The sequence below is a fragment of the Chelonoidis abingdonii genome, chromosome 3 (genome assembly GCF_003597395.2).
Source record: "Chelonoidis abingdonii isolate Lonesome George chromosome 3, CheloAbing_2.0, whole genome shotgun sequence".
Classification (NCBI taxonomy): Eukaryota; Metazoa; Chordata; order Testudines; family Testudinidae; genus Chelonoidis; species Chelonoidis abingdonii.
This window is the reverse complement of record NC_133771.1, coordinates 157,929,950-157,948,944: the sequence shown is the minus strand read 5'-3', so window position 1 is coordinate 157,948,944 and position 18,995 is coordinate 157,929,950. Positions and strand designations below refer to the sequence as shown.

The window sequence follows — 18,995 nt, the reverse complement described above, 5'->3', positions numbered from 1 at the left end:
CTGCTGTGGTGGCCTGCTATGCCTTTAAGAGAAGATATGGTTAAGTAAAAATGTGTGGGAACCTACCTATGAAGTCCCTCAGAGAGGACAAGCAATTGTTCAGCACAGTCTTGTGGGACCTTTCTGAAAAAAAAGAGCAGACTCACTGTGGGCTACTCCTTCTGGCCCATAAGATCCCACACATGAGTTATGTTGTACCTTGTGGTCAGTGGTATTAAAAGCTGCTGATTACTCTAATTGAGTAAGCATGGAAACTGCTTGTGCTGACATCTAACTACAAAATCAGCCACCACAGATGATATTGTAGCCTTGGTTCTGCACTCAGATCTGAATCTAACTATGGGGATCAGATAACTCAGTGGAGCAAGCGGGAGTTGGTTCATCACCACTTTCTCAAGAACTTGTCCAACAAAAGGCAGGTCTGAGACAGGATGGAATTAATATCCCAAAATGGTTTATTGAGCAAGGGCCTTGCTTAGGTGTGGCTTCTCCGAACACCCTGGAAAAAGGCATTAATCCATGTCAAAATCTGGCCTACCATCTCTATATTGTCTTTAAGCAGCTGTGAAGGACATAGGTCTCTCTCACAGATGATTGGTGGCAACTCCCCATTGCACTCTCAGAAAGCAAAACTGGAAGAAAACTTCTCTCCCTTCCTGTTTTCACACTGACACCATAAAAGTGATCAGCTCCGACCCGACTGTTTTGTTCTGAAAAATAAATAAATGCTGTTTGTTACAGTAGGGCATATTCAGCTCTGTTCAGGCATGGGCACTCTGGGGTTACTCCCACCTATCATACCTAGGAACAGTTCCACTGGCCAGAGCAGATGGCCCTGGAGTCAGGGGGCTGCATGGTTTTTCAGGCTGTGTAAGCTCTGTCTGCAGTAGCTGCACTAACTGCCTTGGTGGAAGGTGAAAATGTTGTTTGTTGCAGCTGGGCCTGGCTCTACCCTAGTCTGGTACAGAGAGGAGGTCTGGTGGGGGCAGGAATGCGAGCGAGCGAGCCCATCCCACACTCATCCCAGGCAGTGCGGCTCTGCTCCTGTCGTAAGAATATAAGAACGGCTGTACTGGGTAAAACCAAAGGTCCCTCTAGCACAGTATCCTGTCCACCAACAGTGGCCAGTGCCAGGTGCCCCAGAGGGTGTGAACCTAACAGGTAATGATCAAGTGATCTCTCTCTTGCCATTCATCTCTACCATCTGACAAACAGAGGCTAGGGAAACCATTCCATACCCATCCTGGCTAATTGTCATTAATGGACTTAACCTCTATGAATTTATCCAGTTCAGTTCTCTTTTAAATGCTGTTATAGTCTAGCCTTCACAACCTCCTCAGGCAAGGAGTTCCACAAGTTCCACAAGTTGACTGTGTGGTGTGTGAAGAAGAATTTCCTTTTATTTGTTTTAAACCTGCTGTCCATTACGTTCATTTGGTGGCCCCTAGTTCTTGTATTATGGGAATAAGTAAATAACTTTTCCTTATCTACTTTCTCCACATCACTCATGATTTTATGTACCTCTAGCACAGTAGTCCCCAGTCTTTTCATCTGGCAGGCACCAGACGAAGGACCGTGGCGGTGGTGGAGCACCCGCTGAAACGCTGTCGAATTTCTGCGGCATTTTGGCGGCGTCGCCTCTCGATGACATCGCTTGTCGGCGGCAAATGGCGTCATCAAGAGGTGTCGCCGCCGAATTTCTGCAGTGTTTCGGTGGCAACGCCTCTCGATGACGTCACTTGGCTGCAAGTGGTGTCATCGAGATGCATCGCCGCCTAAACGCCATAGAAATTTGGTGGCATTTTGGCAGATGCTCCACCACCAGCTAGGACACGGATGCATTTAGATGCCCCTGTGAGTGCCATGTCGCCCGTGGGCACTGCGTTGGGACCCCTGCTCTAGCATATCCCCCCCTTAGTCTCTTCTTTTCCAAGCTGAAGAGTCCTAACCTCTTTAATCTTTCCTCGTATGGAACCCATTCCAAACCCCTAATCGTTTTATTTGCCCTTCTCTGAACCTGGACTGGGCACATGGGTTAGACAGTGAACCCAGGCTGTGGTGGCTCTGTTCTGGTCCACAGTGCTGGCGTGGGCGTGGTTCGCTGCTCTGGCACTTAACTGCTAGGAGGAGGATTGAGGAGATCATGATAGCGTCCCGTGGTGTGTGTCATGCTTCGCCTGCGGAGCTAGGCATGTGCACAGGAGTAGCAGCTGGGCAGTTGGTGAGCTGATAGGTAGATAGATGGGGGGGCAGAGCTTTGCCCCCCCCCCACCTATGACTAATGAATTAGGATACCATGATTATACACAACTGGACAAGATCACGTAATTCTCTGTTAAGCCAGGTCTACGCTGGAAACCTTTGCATTAATTAGGGCTGTTATTTGATTTGGGGTTTTTTTTTGCAGTATTTCTATCTAGTAAAAATCAGTTAAGCATGAAACCTGGGGCCTGTGCACTATGAAAATTGCAGGGGGGCACCTTCCTTAAAGAGTCCTCACCCCACATAGAGCCCAGAATGCCCCTTCCACCTCATCCCACTCTCAGACCCAGAATGCCCCTCCCACCCCACACATACCCCACCATATACATAGACCTTTGAATGCCCCTCCCACCACACATATACCCCAGCAACCCTCCACCAGCCACCCCCCATGCATCCCTGCAGCCCTGACTCACATCCCATTCACCAGCCCCTAGCACCTCAATTGCAGTGACAATAGTAGCCCCTGATATCCCCAACTCATGCCACTATCCTGGCCCTCAACCCTACCATCCTCAACATTCCCCATTCCCTCCCACAGCCCCTACAGCTCACCCTACCACCACCACCATGCCACATTCATCCCCAACATCCCAGCTCCCAATGCCACTGGCTCCCAACATCCTCCACTGACCCCTAACCCCTCATTCCACAGCCCCCAAAACTCCCCACTTACCCTGTAGCCCATTGACCACTCATCCACAGCCCCTTGCCCACCACCTACAGGATCTTCCTGGCCACTCACTGGTGCCTGCTTTCACAGTGCTCTGCTCCCCTCCCAGGCTAGGGCAGCTCTGCTTGCTCTTATCGCCCGCCCTGCGCTCACAGAGTCCTGCACCACTCAGGTTAGGCAGGCCACCCCTCTGTCACGAGAGGGGCAGCTGAGCCAATATTGATTGAGTAGCATTGCGACCTGCTGCATGGAGCTGCAGCCCTGCTCAGCTTTGTTTTTTGTTTTGTTTTTTTTTTTCCAGTGGATGGGCCTGCCCCTGAGATGGGGACTCTGTGCAAGTGCACCAAGTATACATTGGTTAATCCAGATCTGGTCAAAAGCCCTTGTGTAGACACAGTTTTACTGGCATAACAATGTTTTTTTCATTCAAGGAGCTGGTTTAAACTATACCTGCAAAATCACTTTTTTTTTTTTTTTTTGGCCAGGATGGCCAGTGTCTTCACTAGAAGGGTTTGCTGCTATAGCTACATCTGTATAGCCACACTGGCAAACATTTTCTAGTATAGACTAGGTCTAATGTATGCTATTAAAGGTGTGAGAAAGTCAATTCATCAGGTCTCGGTTTCTTCAGTGGTACTAATTTGAGGCAGCAGCTGTTTTCTACCCAATTTCTAATCCATCCCACATCTTCTCTGCTTTAGTCAGAATTCAAATACAGGGCCTCCGCCAGCCAAGAACTGGGGTTGAGTGCCAATAAGTAGCAGTGGTGTGACCTATAGAGCTTTTTTCGTTCTGAAGCTAATTAACCTTTGTCTTCCTAATCTGAGAGGAGAGTGAACCTTGTGAATGTTATCTGATTGCTACTGTTATCCTGTAAGAACTGTGCAATTGTACATATTAATCTTAAGAATTTCCAGTATGTAAGAGAGAGAAATTCATTTAAACTTTAATCCCTTATCAGAGGTCCTGTGCCTTTTGAAATGCCTCTCTCCCACACTGATAGTTGGGGAAAGAATGGGAGTTTCTGAGACCAGGTAAACAATCACCATAATCTTGGTTTTCTGGACAGGTCTGTGTTTCCTGGACAAGCTGATTTCATGTGAATGCCTGAAAGCCAGCCAAACAAACTGGAAAGTGAGATTCCCCCTCTCCAATCCAGTCCTTATACTCATTCTTTTTGCCTCTCCTGAGGACCCCTCTGAGAGACACTCAGTTTTACAGGGAGAAGCAACACTTCATGTTGAAATAGCACTCTGAAATAGCAGTGGCTAAAATGCCGCGATCAGCAAGCACAGGATACTAAAACTGACCAGAGTTTGGGTATATCGAAGGACGTAGCGTGCCATCTTCCACAATACGTCCATCTCCCAACGTGTGCCGGCAGATGATTGTCCTTTTCTGGAAGTGTGGCCGAAAGACGGTTAAGGTGTAGTCCAATGGAAGGGGTGCTGGCATGGGAGTTTGGAAGAACCAGGAGTAGGTCTCCTTTGACCGGCTATGTGACCTCGGGAAAGTCATTTTTCCCTGGATCCTCAAAGGTATTTAGATTCCTCAGCAGAAGTTAGTTAGAATCTCTGTCCCTCATTCCCCTGCCTCTCCCCAGGACTAGAGAAAAAGTGGATATGAATGAAGAAGAAACTACTCCGATTATCAGTTGTGTATACAAAGTGCTTTGTCCCTTCCTGTCACTGTTGAAGAGGGAAGTAGAAGCTCAGCTGCCTGATAAGGTCATTCTTGTAAGGAAGACAGCATCTCAGCTTAGTCATATGCATGCACACACTCTGGGCTTGCCTTTCTGGATGCCTTTTTGGAAGATATGCTTTAGTCAAATACAAGTTATTGGGCTCGCTGCGGGGGTAACTGGGTGAAATTCTGTGCCCTGTGATGCACAGGAGGTCAGACTAGATGATCCACATTCTGGCCCTAAACTCTATGAATATATGAAAAACGGAGATCATTATACTTACTTTCCTTTGTATCACATTTTGAGATCTATGGATGAAGAGCCCTAGGTGACAACTAAGTAATTCTGGCTTCAGGAGCGAACTTAAGGGCTCAGAGAGTGGGAAAACAGAATCCAAGATGCAGTGTAAAGACTCTTTGTACCTCTCAGCGATAGGAAGTTATGGTGAAGCTGGAAACTGATGGTTGAGGTGCACACAAATGATGAGAGAGACTAAGGGGTGAGCTGTAGAATTGGCTGTTGCCGCGTGCTCATAAATGATAACCGAGGCTGAAGTTAGCACTAAGAAATACATAGGCTATGTCTACATTGCTCAACGCTGGTGGGAGTGTGTAGGGTATGTGTAGCCGCACGCAGTCATGAAAAGTTAGCTCCATCCACACTGCAGTGTGTAGCTATACATGTCAGTGAAAGGCTCTGGTGGGGGAAAGGCAGCAGGGAGAGCAATGTCCCCTGTTGCCCCCTCCACCAGAGTCTTTCCCCACTGCCTCTCCGCACCCCGCTGCCAAAGCCTTTCCCTGGAGCGTGACACTGCTGTAGCCTTTTGCTGCTACCAGAGCCTTTCCCCACAGCTGTAGTCTTTCCCTGGGTTGGTTTATATATGCTTTGAACCCAGGCTTGCTTGCCTTGCTGCAGGTATAGGTTAGAGTCCAGGTTTCGCTTTAAGGTGGGCTCTGACCTGCCCTCTTTGCAGTGAGGATGTAGCTAACACTGGGTAGTGGAACTCAGTTTTTGACAGTCCTCCTGTGTCATCCCACAGTTCCCCAGACCTATATTTTACAGCCCTTCTACCAACTAATTTCCCTCTTGCCTCTTATGCACCAGATGCTACCTGCTGGTTTATATCCACCTGGTTGGTATTTAACTCTTCATTCCATGCAGCCTGCTCCGTTTCTGCAATATGCAGCTCACCTCAGCCAGACAACCCTATAAGATGCCATTGCAGCAAGCTGCTAGGTGGACAGAGGACCCCACCAAGTTTTTGGTTAACCTCTGGTATGAGTGCAGAAAAGAACATGATTTTGGGAGATGCACCTCAAATCTATATTGTTATGATAACATCTTGAAGAGGCTGGGTAAGGTGGGGATCAAACATATGTCTGCACAGTGTTGAAAGTGTATTAAAATCCTAGAGAGATTCCTGCAATACAAAGGGTCTGGCAACTCTCTGTCTGCTACCAGGATTTGGACCAGGTGCTCGCCCTCACCTGGTGTACAGAGCCCCCAGTTGTGCACGACAGGCTTTTGAGCGGGGCTGATACAATTTTTATACTGGAGGCAGAGAGGACCAGGATAGCACTGGAGAAGGCTCCAATGGCAGTGGAGGCAGAAGAGCAGGAACAGACCACGGTTCTGGAACAGCTCCAGAGTAGGCCGCATAAATGTGGGATGTCTTGCGACCATATTCTGAAGACCTATTTGGGGACTGACCCAACAAACAGCCTGGAGAGGAAATGGCGTTAGAGTAGGAGCTGGAGCCACAGCTGGGTAAGTGGCTGCCACCATCTTTGTTATTATTATGGGGAGAAATTGCACCACGAGTGGGAGGAATTTCTGGGTCATGGCCAATAAGATTATTGCTATGAAGGATATTATGTGCTGGAGGCTGGCCTTAGCTTCAGCTGAGGGCAAAAGCCATGACATTGTCCTCGCCCCTTTCCTCCATCCTAAGCCCCCAACCACCATGTGTGATTCAAGATGGAGCCCAAGTAGGGGAAAACAATTAAACATGCAACTAGTGAGTCATTCTTGCTAAATTTATGCTGATTATTTGAAATATATATCAAAGATGGGATTACAAGTTTAGCAAGAGGAGTGCATATGTCAGCATGTATGGCTCTTAGTAATTCTGTCACACCAGTAGACTGTTGTAGAATTATAGCAATACCAGTATCGCAGCATTGGCCCAGACATTCTGGATTATAAATCTCAGTGGCTGTATTAAGTTGAAAAAGTTCCTTGGTGCAGTAGTACTTGGCCTTCTGGCCATGACTGGAGAATGAGGAAGCAGGACCAAGCACAGCAAAAGGAGATGGTTGAGTAGCTACTTATCCTGGTGGCTATTGTCGTAGCTTCCTACTCAGATTTGCACCTTAGCGTTCATAACTGAGAAGCTAGCATGAACCCTCTAAGCTTAATTACCAGCTTAGATCTGATATCGCTGCCACCTAGCGCAAGGATTGCCAGGGCTTTGGCTCCCTCCCTCCTGGCTCCCCAAAAACGTTCTCTCTGGGGACCCCAGACAGAAGCCCTGAGTCTTACCACAAAGGGAAATAACCCCTCTCCCCTTGTATTCTCTTGTACTTCCGTCCCAGGCTTTCCCTGGAAAGACAGCTTTCAAGTCCGTTGAAACACAAGCAAACCGAGTAGATTAAGTTATCTCTCCCTCCCCCCTCCTTCTTCCCCCTGAGGCTGATTCAGATCCACCCGCCATAAATCTAACACAAGAGAACTTTCCCTTCCCGGGTGTTCCTTGCCCACCCCAGAGAAACTCAAACAGGTCCTTAAAAGAAAGCTTTATATAAAAAGGAAAGAAAAACACATAAACATGATGTCTCTGTATCGAGTGACAAGACTGGGTCAATTGCTTAAAGAAAAAATGATAATACAACCTTATTCAAAAAAGAAATACAATTTAAAAACCCCATTTCCCCAAGCAACCACACACATTAAAATATGGAAGAAAAAAAAAAACAAATAATATAGCACTAATGTCTATACCCTGTACTTACAACTGGGAAACAGAATTAATAGAAGCTTGAAGATAGAAAGATCCCTCTCATAGCCGAGAGACAGACAAAAGACACAGAGCCAAACGTTCCCTCCCTGAGCTTTGAAAAATCCAGTTTCCTGATTGGTCCTCTGGTCAGGTGTTTGGTTCCCTTTGTTAACCCTTTACAGGTAAAGAAACATTAACCCTTAGCTATCTGTTTATGACACAAGCACAGCAAAAGGAGATGGTTGAGTAGCTACTTACCCTGGTGGCTACTAGCCTGCAGTACCCAGTTCCTGCACCAGCTCCAGCACCATCGCTAATGTGGTCAAACCCTCCTCTATGCTACCACATCCTGTAGCCAGTGCAGCCATTGGGCAATTCAAGAGTTGGGTAGGTTATGAACCACTCCATGATGTGGTATAGGCAGATGTTCCCTGTTCACTCTATGCCTGTATGACTGAGGAGAGGGAGAACAGATACACCTCTAACATCCAGTTCACCACCAGGGAGACTGCAGTGCTTGCAATTTATTTAATGGCACAGGTTTGCACACTCCTGCCCATTTTTTGTTTTCACTGTTGTTTGTTTCCAGGCAGCTGGGATGCCTGCATTGCTTTTCAAATCAGAATTTATTTTAATACATTTTCATTTGGTTGTACAGTACATTGCTATGTGAGTGCTCAGAAAAGAGGGAAGAGTCAGAAAGTTGTGTCCAAAGATATTAATAAAGTACCCAACACCCTTATAATCACAGAAAATCAATAGCAAACAAACAGATATGTGTACCACAGCAGTACACAGTATCACATTCCCCCATGCCTGTCACTCTGTTGTGATAGAGTGTGGGCACACAAGGCATCCCTTATTTGCCTTGCTCACCTGCACCCAGTCCCACATGCACTCTGTGGCTGCCTGTACCAGGCCTGCAAACTATAGTGGCTTGAACTCCCTTGTCCAAGATTTTCGCCCTTATCCTTGCAGGCATGGATCAGGGCACAGCACATCTCGATAATGTGGGTGGCATTGGCCACACTGGCATCCAGATGGTTCTGTATGCAGAGCCATCTTGCCTTCCATGGGTCACATGCACAGTCCACCACTATCCCACAATCACTATGTGTGTAATTAAATGTTCTGCTGAGTGCTCAAATATCAGTGCGGTAGATGCTGTGCAGGGTCTCCTAAAATAACAGTGGGCACAAACACCCATATTGTTAACCATGTTATTTAGTGGGAATAAAGTCCCTGCTTATCTAAGTGGGTAAAAGCCAGATCTGCTCAGTGCTGTAGCATCATGCGCCTTGTGAGTGAATCCCACACTGGTGTTCATGAACTTGCCTTTGCAGTTGACCTGCCCTGGCACAATGCTTGAGCGGTAGCCTTTGCAGTTGACACCTTCATGTGCTCCTTATGGAGAGCAAACTTTGGGCACGTGAGTGCTATCGGTGGCCCACTGCAGAGTGCAACCCCCATTCTCTCCACACCAGCTGCTATTTCAGAAGTCTAAACCGTGTCCACTACTCATGGGGAAGCAAAAAATGCCTCACAAACCTCATCGCCAACAGTTGACTTGCCATCCCCAAATGATGTAGTCACCAGCCTGTTGAAGTTCCAGGTAGCCAGTGTCTATATGGCTATATCAGCCTTGTTCTGGACTCCCTCAGCTGTATGTCCTTGCACTGTAGGATCAGGAGAAGCACCTCACACAACTCTATGAAGGTGGCCTTCCTCATGCAGGAGTTCTGAAGCTACTGGTGGTCCCCCCAAAACTGCATTATGATGTGATCCCACTGCTCTGTTCTAGTTGTCCTACATCAGAAGTGCTGGTCTACGTATGAGAAATGCATAGCAACTGCTGCAGCATGTCTCTCTGCTCTGCCATGTCAGCATCCAGCATGTTTGAGCTGCAAGATCTACTGCCGCCTTCTGAGGGTCAGAAACAGCTGCGGAAATCCCCTCCACCATCTCCCGTACCCTCTGTGTTTATCCTACTGTGATAATTCAGCACCAAGCAGGAACAGCTCATCCACCTGTGCTGGATCCCTGGCGTGGCACTGGCTGGAGGGCATGGAAGTGAAAAACATGCAGAGCTGGTAGTGCCTCAGCTAAATGTGTCGGCAGGCTAAGAACACTTCCACATGGGGGACTGGGAAGAATAGACAAATTCTGCCATAACACACTACATCAAAACAATTTCTTCAGAGATTCAAATTAAGGAGCCCTGGGATACTTCTCTGTCCGCCCTCTCAAAATCCCAGCACCAAACCCAGGTAGCTACAGTGCCAGTGTGGATACAGCTACACAAGTATAGATTGTATGTGACTCTGCAGTATGGATACTAACAGGTGGCTTGACAGCTCAGGTACGCCTGCCTGGGAGCGTGGATCCAGGTGCCCTCTGCAGTGTAGATTTACTCTAAGAAGTGTGACAGACTGAAAGTCAGACTGGAGCAGTGAACGTGGCTGTGCTGGGACAGGAAGCCAGAATGCTGCTTTGTTTGGAAGCTTAAGCAGTAAGAGACAGCAGATGGCTTTTCTCATTAGTGGTGATTGGCAAGAGAAATGGGGGCTGTACCCTCCAAGCATTCTTTACGTGAGCGAGCGCTGAGGAAGGAACACCACAACCCCTCCATGAGCTGCCGGTGGGCTGGAGTTAAAGGAGGTGATACTGTGGGCCGTGATGTATGGAAGGAGGCACAAGACTAGGCAGTGACTAGTATCAGGAAATAAAGATTTGAGGTACAGTTGGCTTTGATGAACCGACTGCAGGGAGTACCAGTGCTGCAAAGGGCACCAGTTCCCTTTGCAAATTTCTGGCTGCAAGGCTGAGCGAAATGGATGCAGTTCCCTCCCCAGGGTCACTCACCTCACAGGGCAGGGTTTGTGCTGCTGGGCAACATGGTGTTTGTGAGGCCAGGAAGGCAACAGGACAGAGAGCTGCTTTTAGATAAAGCAATTTGACTGTGAAAGTCACACCTGCGCCTTCCTCATCCGAGAGAACCGGATTGGGACATCGCAGTAGGTTTTGTAAGACTATGTAAAAGTGGAATTTGCATCACAGATGGTCCCACGCAAAAATAGATGAGGCTAGATGTCAAGGAGAACGCAAACTTCTAAATAAAGTTACATTTTGATACATCAGGGCATGGAAATCCAAAAGGTCCTACTGGATGAATCTTACAATAACCACTGTGCACTTCTACAGAGCTGTCTGTCTGAAGAGCTTAGAGTGACTTACAAACATTAATGCTCCCCTAGGAGCTAGGGAAAGTTTCTTATCCCGCTGCTGCAGGTGGGGAACATGAGGTACAAGAGAAGTGAAATGACTTCCCTGGGATCACATAGCAAGTCACTCAGCAGAGGTGGGAGCAGACTCTGGATCTGACTTTGTCTTTTGGTTTAACCACGAAGTTCTGCTTTCTCTTTGTACTTCCTCTTTTGATTGATATTATCCTTTGAGTTACACATGTGACCTTTCCAAGCTCTCAAAATATCAGGTCCAAGCACAGCAATTCATGACTGAGTGTCTTTATTTCCTGCAGTTTAGTTGTAGCTGTGTCCGTGCCTAGGATATGAGAGCAGTAAGGTGGGTGAGGTAATATCCTTTACTGGGCCAACTTCTGTCGGTGAGAGAGATGAGCTTTCAAAGAAGAGCTCTGCGTGGCTCAAAAGCTCTTCTCTCTCATCAACAGAAGTTGGTTCAATAAAAGATATTACCTCACCAACCTTGCCTCCGTATTTATTTCAAGTGTTCTACAGGTAACTTATCCTCCAGCGATTGGTGGTATTGACTGGGCCTGATTGATGTCCACAGTTTGAGTCCTTGGAGCAGCCTTTGACTCTGAATAACTGGAGGCGGAACACTCATATCTATTAGCTGATTTTAAAAGAGTCAGGTCTTGAAAAAGTTATCTGATAACTGCCTGTTGTGAGGGCAATAGGAATCCTTAGCCAAAGCCCTGGGCTTTTCTCCTTAAATCTGTAGAATGTCTGTGTGTGGATACCGGGTGAGGTTATTTCTAATTTCTGTTCTCCTTGTGCCTATGTTTTATATGCAGATACAATAAATCAATCTCATTAAATAGATATTGATATTACAATGAACTCTGGCTGCATCTGGATAGAAAACTTCCTATATTCTTATCTCTATCTTATAAGAATCCTACATATTGGCTACAGAGTAAGCATACCGCTTTCCCCTGTAGTTTTAAGGGCAGTCACAAACACCTGCTTTTGAATAACCAAATACTCTATCAGAAACGTTTTGGTCTATCCCATGAATGCTAGAGCAGGTTGGGACTGGTACGATGGGGCATACCGGAGAGGAATGTCATCTGGAGGCTTCTGATAACAAGACACAACAGGAAAGTGGCTAACCCTGGGCCCTATGATCAATGGTGTTGAGCACCTCCTGCAAGGGGACTGAGTACGCTAAACTCCCAGGAGGCAGGAGCACTTGGCACAATGTATGAGCAGGCCTAATGCTTACTTTTGAGTGGTGGATTTGGGTTAGAAATTCCGTGCCCCAGAGATGAATGGAGAAAAGGCATGCTCCAGTGCAGATCTTTTGGACTGTGTTTGCAGAATGGAAGGACAACATCATATCATTGTCTGTTCTGCTTGTTCTCGTCATGTCCTGTCTGAGCTGTTTATTTCCTGTCCCTAAGTAAAGGACTTTCCATTTATTAGTGTTGAATTTCCCTTTGTTGCTTGCAGCTTTCTCTGCTCTCGTTTCTTCAGGGCTCTTTGCACAGTGGTTCTGTCCCCGAGTTTACTGCTTTCAAAACTTGGTGTAATGTGCAATTTTGACCACAGCTGAACTTACACCAAAGTGAGGCTTAACAGAGAACAGGAACCAGGTGTGCGGCATGCAGAGAAGTTATATATTTTGAGCAAAAAAACCCTCCGGAAACCCTAACAGTTCTGGGCTAGGCTGATACTAGGAGGAAACTTCACAGCTTGAAAAGTGACTGTGATGCTCCTCTAGTGGACTCAGGACTATGAGGCATCTCACCCCCTCCTGCCCTTAGCATGAAGCAGTTTTGTCTGATGCCTGCGGTAGCTCAGCTCCCTGAAACCAACAGCCTCAGGCCACTGACAAACACCTACCTGCAGATCCCCGCAGACCTCGCCCTCTCTGTGCAGTAGTGACAGACAAATGGCAACCCCTGAGCCCCTCTGCCAGCCTCCCTCTCGGTGGCATCTAGCCCCTGGCATAGCCACTTACAGAAATGACCAGGTAAGTTGTCCCCCAGAGGACAACACACACACAAGCTTGCTTGAGTCAGCTGTCAGCTCCTTTTTAACAACACAATGCTGTCATTTATTTACAGTGGAAACAAATAGGTTTATTAACAAAGGTTATGATTTCAGGAGACAGTGAGCAAGGATAGTAAGAACAACTGGTTACACGTGAAACCATCCTTTTGTGTTCCCTCAGTGATGAATAAAGGGGAGTCCTCTTGCCTTCCTCTTGTTGTCCAATAAACCTTTAAATTACACCCCCTTGCAGTGCACCCCAGGGAAAATTCTTCTCCCCGCTTGCTTGTTCTCCAGGGTGCTGACCCCCAGGTTAATTTCACATCATATTGATTTGGAGTGCAGCTGTAGTTCCCATTGTGTTTGCTTACAATGCTTAATTCACATGTCAGCTAACTGGACAAACACTTCTGGTCTGAGAGAAAACCTGTCTCTGCTGGTGACTCAGACCTTGATTCACTTGTGGCATATAACACATAATTTGTAAACTATCATCTGTGCCTGATCTTAATGACCAATGAGTCACCAGCTTTCATTTGATATCTCACACAACGTTCTTTATAAATACTATGACAGCCATGTGTTGGGCATAGTGAGTTTGTCAGGCCTGTCAGGAATTGCTGACATAGAGTGGTGACCCTTTGGCCAGCTGGCACCAATGGGCCTTGTGGCACCGCGACTCAGAGGCTTCTCCCTTGTTGCAGAAACATCAGCCACTTAGAACTCATAGCTAACAGATCATGGGGCAGGGGAGAGAGAATATTTGCTTTGGTGGTTGTGATTCTTTAGTAGGCCGGTAATGGGGTGGACTAGACCCAAAGGCTCCCTGCTGGAGGCCTCAGGGTTCTGCCACACCCATCCCAGGAAAGGAGCAGTGGAGAGGTCCTCCAAGCAGGCTAGAGTGGCTGCAGGGGAAGAGGCCAATTAGGACCCAGGAGGGCTATATAAAAGTAGCTGCAGAACAGAGCAGTAGTTAGTTGTTGCATGGAGCAGAAGGAAGGCAGGCATGTGTTTCTCCCTGGAAGAGTAGCAGTACTATAGAGAGCTAAGCCTGCTGGCAGGGACCTGGGGAATGAGAGGCTCCTGGCTGGCTGCTAGGGACTGGGTAAGGACTGAGCCTGTGGAGGGCTTCAGAAAGATAGTGTCTCCAGGGAGGAAGCCTTGGGGATAGAGCCTCATACCAGGGCTGGATTACTTAAAGACTAAAGCCCAAGGAGGGCTAGAGAGAGACACCACCAGAGGGGTACCGCGATAGACTCCTGTTGACTGTATACCCTGGAAGGGATTTGTTCTGGCTAATGTGCAAACGGTATGACTCACCCAGAGTCACTGAAAACCTGCCTGAGAACCACTGAAAGGGGTCTACAGAATACAGACATGCCCAGTCAGAAGGGGACACTCACAAGAGGTGGGTGCTAACCTCATTACAAGTCCTTTGCCAGTAATGCTTCTTATCCACACCTTCCTTAACTGCAGTTCAAGAGGCTGTACGTTGGGCATATTAAAGATTAGAGCCTAGATCCCTTGCAGCCTGATAAACCCCAACATTGATACAGGGAACATTAATCCTATCCCACTGTGCCCTGTTTTCTCCATTTCTTCTCCTTCTAAGGCCAGAGCCTACCAACCTTACGCATGCTGAATAGTACTTTATTCTGTGAGCTGTCCATTGAAATTAATGGGACTATTCACAGAGTAAAGACTAATCTACACTTAAAATTTAGGTTGACATATCTATGGCACTCAAGGTTGTGCAAAATGCTATAGTTATGCTGACCTAACCTGTCGTGGATGGAAGAGTGCTTCTGTTGGCCTAGTGGCTACTGCTCAGGGAGGTGGAGGTCCTGCAGTGACAGAAAAAAACCCCACACTAGCTCTGACACTGTAGACAGAGAGCAGCTCCCAGATCAATGCAGTTTTTAGCACTGAATTTACTGTTCACCACCTCTTTGCCTTGTTTTCTTTTTTTGCATTGCTCTCTCCTTAGACTGACAGTGGTCACATGCTGGTCATTTGCAATGTTTTATTTACTCCCTAATGTCACTTTTTGGTGCTCGTTCAATGGCATCATGCAGAGCCATGTTTATTTGTCTCGGGGGAGGAGAGAAAAAGGAATCTTTTTGTCATTTAAAAAAGAATTCAGAAACATTTCTGTTGTTGTTGGGGAGGAAGACTTCATAGTTAAGGCACTGGACTGGGACTCGGGAGACCAGGATGTATGTCACAGCCCAACTGCAGATTTCCTTTGTGGCCTTGGACAAGTCATATCCTATCTCTGTGCCTCAGTTTCCTCATCTGTAAAATGGGACACTAATACTTCCTCACCACCCACTTATTAAATCTGTTGGTAGGTTCCTGGAGCCTACAGTGCTGGTGGTCCCTGAAGTACCTCAATGGATTATTAGTTTAGAAGAGCTTATCTTTACAAAACCCAGATTTGGAGGCAAATTTGAGCTGAAAGTGACTCTCCTTATTGTGAAGGATGAGAGCATTATCACTAGCACAGTGAATGAACAAGGCAGGGGCTTGTGTTACTGGATGTCTGCGTGGCTTTGCTCAAAGGTGATGGGTTTAGTGTACTCTTGATTCAGCTTTGCATTGCAGGATAAATCATCTCCCAGGGGTGCCAGGAGGATTAGTTAAGGTTGTAAAGTGGTTTATGTATGTACTAAGGATAGTGCTATTTTAAGATCAATTTTTCCACATCAGTAACTTTATTTGTATGACAAAGGGCACGCAGGTGTTGGCACAGTTAACTCATCGAGGACCCAACTTGATGTAATTCTACTGACTTCAGGGTAGTTACTCCAGATTTACATTGTTGTAAGTGAGAGCAGAATCAGGCCCCAAGTCTCTGTGCATATGACCAGTTTAACAACAGTGATGGTTCAGCGTCTGTACATCTGGCGCATTGCTCGGTTTCTGATGTGACTGCCCTGTATTATTAGACTGGTCCTGCTATATAGTATGTCTCCTCGCAATTATACAGAGCTTTCTTATACTGCATGCATTCCTCCCAAGTGTGGGGAAGGGAGCTGGTATGTATCATCCACATGTAAAGGCTTACTTATTGCTTCATGGATCCTGAAATATGCAGAACCCTTTCAGGAGCTTTTGCTTTGGAGTTACATGGATTAACCCTTGTTGGATTCTTGTCTGGGAACCTCCTATCTTCCTGTTTCTCTCCTACACAGTCTAGGTAACTTGTGACCGACTTATGGAATGCTACTGGCCCTAAAATCCTTCCCCAGACCCTTTGTTCTCTGGGTTCCCTTGGCTTGCAGTCAGCATAGTTTCTGTTAGGCCTGGTCTACACTATAAACTTAGGTGACTCAGGGATGTGAAAAACCCACCTCTCTGCTATGCATGGCTATGCTGACCCTAACCCCTGCTGTAAATGCAGCTAGGTCTATGGATACACGTGTCTGTCGACCTAGCTACCATCACTCAGTGATGTGGAGTTCCTACAGTAACAGGAAAACCACTTCCAAAGCTGTCGTCTGCATCTACTTCGTGAGATTACAATAGCAGGGTTACCGCACTGTAGCTATGCTGCTATCGCGCCCATAAGCGTAAGCATGGCCTACGGTACTATTCAATGTATCAGGAGAACCCAGTCCTTAGATTGCAAGCTCTTTGGGACGTGGACTGTCCCTGCAGCTTTTACAGCACAGAGCCTGTTGTCAGGGTGTACCAGAAGATAAACAGGTGATGGCCTTAGCCTCCTTGAGCTCTCAGCCCTTGGATCTCCTAACCTCACACAGATGACAGCATCTAAGAGAGAAGCAGCAGGAGGAGTGTGGGTTATAATTTAAATTCTAATCACACAGCAGTGCAAAGGCCAGTTACACAAAGAACAGCTGGAGTTGCCTCCTTGTGGGCTGATAGTCTCACCTATATTCACTGCCATCTCTTTGCAGGGTATCATCAAGGCCTATAAGAGTGGCCACACCCTCCAGGGAAACTCCACCAGTCTGGGGAGATGGGACTTAGTCGGTTCTTTCTTCTTCTCCATCTCTGCGATAACCACCATCGGTAGGAGATCTCTGCTGCTTGTTGTGGGTAACCTGGGTGGAACATGGATGAAATGGGAATGAATAATCACACGAACACACCCTGCTCCCTCCCTGTGAGACACTGGCTTTCTCAGTCACCAGGGTTCAAATAGAAGCAAACTGCATGCAGATTCCAAGTCAATTTGTCTCTCGTGAGCTTCTGCCTGACTCCCAAGCTGAGCTTTGTGAAGGGCCTGCTGATCTGCGTAGCAGTCAAGGACCCATCTGGTTTGGTATTGGTGAAGTGAGTTTGATCTCTAAGCCCTATCCTGTGGAGTATCTGGGCTGTGGGTGGAGTGAATGTGGGACTAATGAGGAAATGGGGAAAAATGAGGGGTTAGGGTAGCAGGGAATCAGGGAGAGATTTTTTTGGAGCCAGATTTTAACAGATAGTTTTGGAGCTGGTGTGTAAAAATTATCGTGACTTCCTTTGCATTCCAATGATCATTTATTTATGTTGTGTTAGTGCCCAAAAGCTCCACTGAGGTCCGGGGCCCCTTTGTGCTGGGTGCTGTACAAATACTTAGTAAAAGATTGTCTTTATCCTGAATTAATTAAGCCTAATTAAGACAAGTTGCAACAAATGGATGCTCCACAGAAATGAAGGGAATGGAAGGAAGAGAATGGTAACAGTGGAAAGCACATGGGGTTACATGGATTCGCTTGTTTATATAATATTAATAAATGCCCGTGGCCCCCTATCTAGCCATTGTCCAGCCAGTGGCTCTGAAATCTTGTCCTTGGTGAATATGCCAATATATTAATAGCCCTGACATGGGATTTAGCATACCAGTCACTGAATGTCAAAGGAGTTGCCTCGGGGTCATTCTAGATTTCCAGCTTTACATTGTATCTTTCAGCCCTTTTTGATCTTCAAGCCATTTTTCAGAACCAAATCTATCTATCTACATGTCATGCAGACAGGGAATCGTTTTTACTGCTCTGCTTAGTACTGAAAATGCATTGCCATCAGAAATGCTGACCCTGGAAATCAGGAATTATGGCAGTAATAATGTAATAGTTTGCATTTCTACAAGCTGAGAAAAAGAAAAGACGCCCACATGACTTTACTGGCTTCTTCCTGGACACTCTCTGGTTTCCTTTTCATGCGCTTTGAATCTGAGACGGTTGAGAACTGCTGTATGCACTTGTGTCTGAATAAACCACAGGATGGCGGTGTAGCCTCATTCTAGAATCTAGATGGAAAATTCTACAGGTGCTCAGTCATCCCAACAGAGCAGAGAAGTTTGGACACTCTAGGTGCTCTGACTTAAAACCAAACTACCTGCTCAGAGCACATTTGCCTACTCCCATAGTTCATTATACGTCCTTTCCAAGCCAACCGGAGTGGCTCTGTTCCCCCAAAGCCATTTTAGCCTCATTGTGCTTAGCTACACTCCAGGCAAAACTAACTTGTCTTTTAAAAATGATTTCCTGGCAAGGTCTTTTTTTGTAAAACCAAGTTTTAGACTCTAGTGCTTTTAAGGCTTATGCCCTGGCTTCACTGAGGGGTACAATCATGCTAGCTGGAATGTTTTTATATTGGCAGTCCCATGGGTAGACTCAGAATTCAGAGTGCTTTTTTGTTTTTTTCAAAATGAAGCCAGTGGCAGTGGGCACGCGATTGCATGTGTGTATCTGTCTGTCTCTGGCTTTTCCCTCTCACCCCACCCCCATTCCTCAAGGCTTAGAGTGGTCTGGTGGTTTGGGTGGTACCTGAGGACTTGGGAGGTCTAGGTTCTTCAAGCTCTTGCTCTGCTGCATGCTGCCTCAGTTCACCATCTGTAAAATGGAGACAACAGCATTTCTCCACCTCACCGGGGCTTATGAGGGTAAATGCATTAAAGATTGTGAGGTGCTCAGATGTTATAACAATGGGAGAGCCATATTAGTACTATAGGTAGATAGACCACGTCAGTGTAGTTCTTCTACTTACAAAACATGGTGGACCACTGTTAAATGGAAACCAAAGCAGTTTGGCAGGTGAGCTTGGTATGTGCTAACAATTTTTTAAAAAAATACAAAAAAACCTTTAATATTTGTTTTAACCTGACTGACCAAAACCAGT

The 18,995-nt window shown here is 46.6% G+C and overlaps 1 protein-coding gene across 1 annotated transcript in view; it reads left to right on the top strand.

Annotated features, from left to right (window-relative positions):
- The window catches only part of KCNK17 (potassium two pore domain channel subfamily K member 17), a 49,225-nt gene that overhangs the window by 9,088 nt on the left and 21,142 nt on the right, over positions 1-18,995 (top strand). Inside the window, exon 2 of the mRNA XM_032790184.2 lies at positions 16,793-16,907. Coding sequence (XP_032646075.1) covers positions 16,793-16,907 — 115 coding nt within the window. The remainder of the gene's footprint in view (positions 1-16,792; positions 16,908-18,995) is intronic.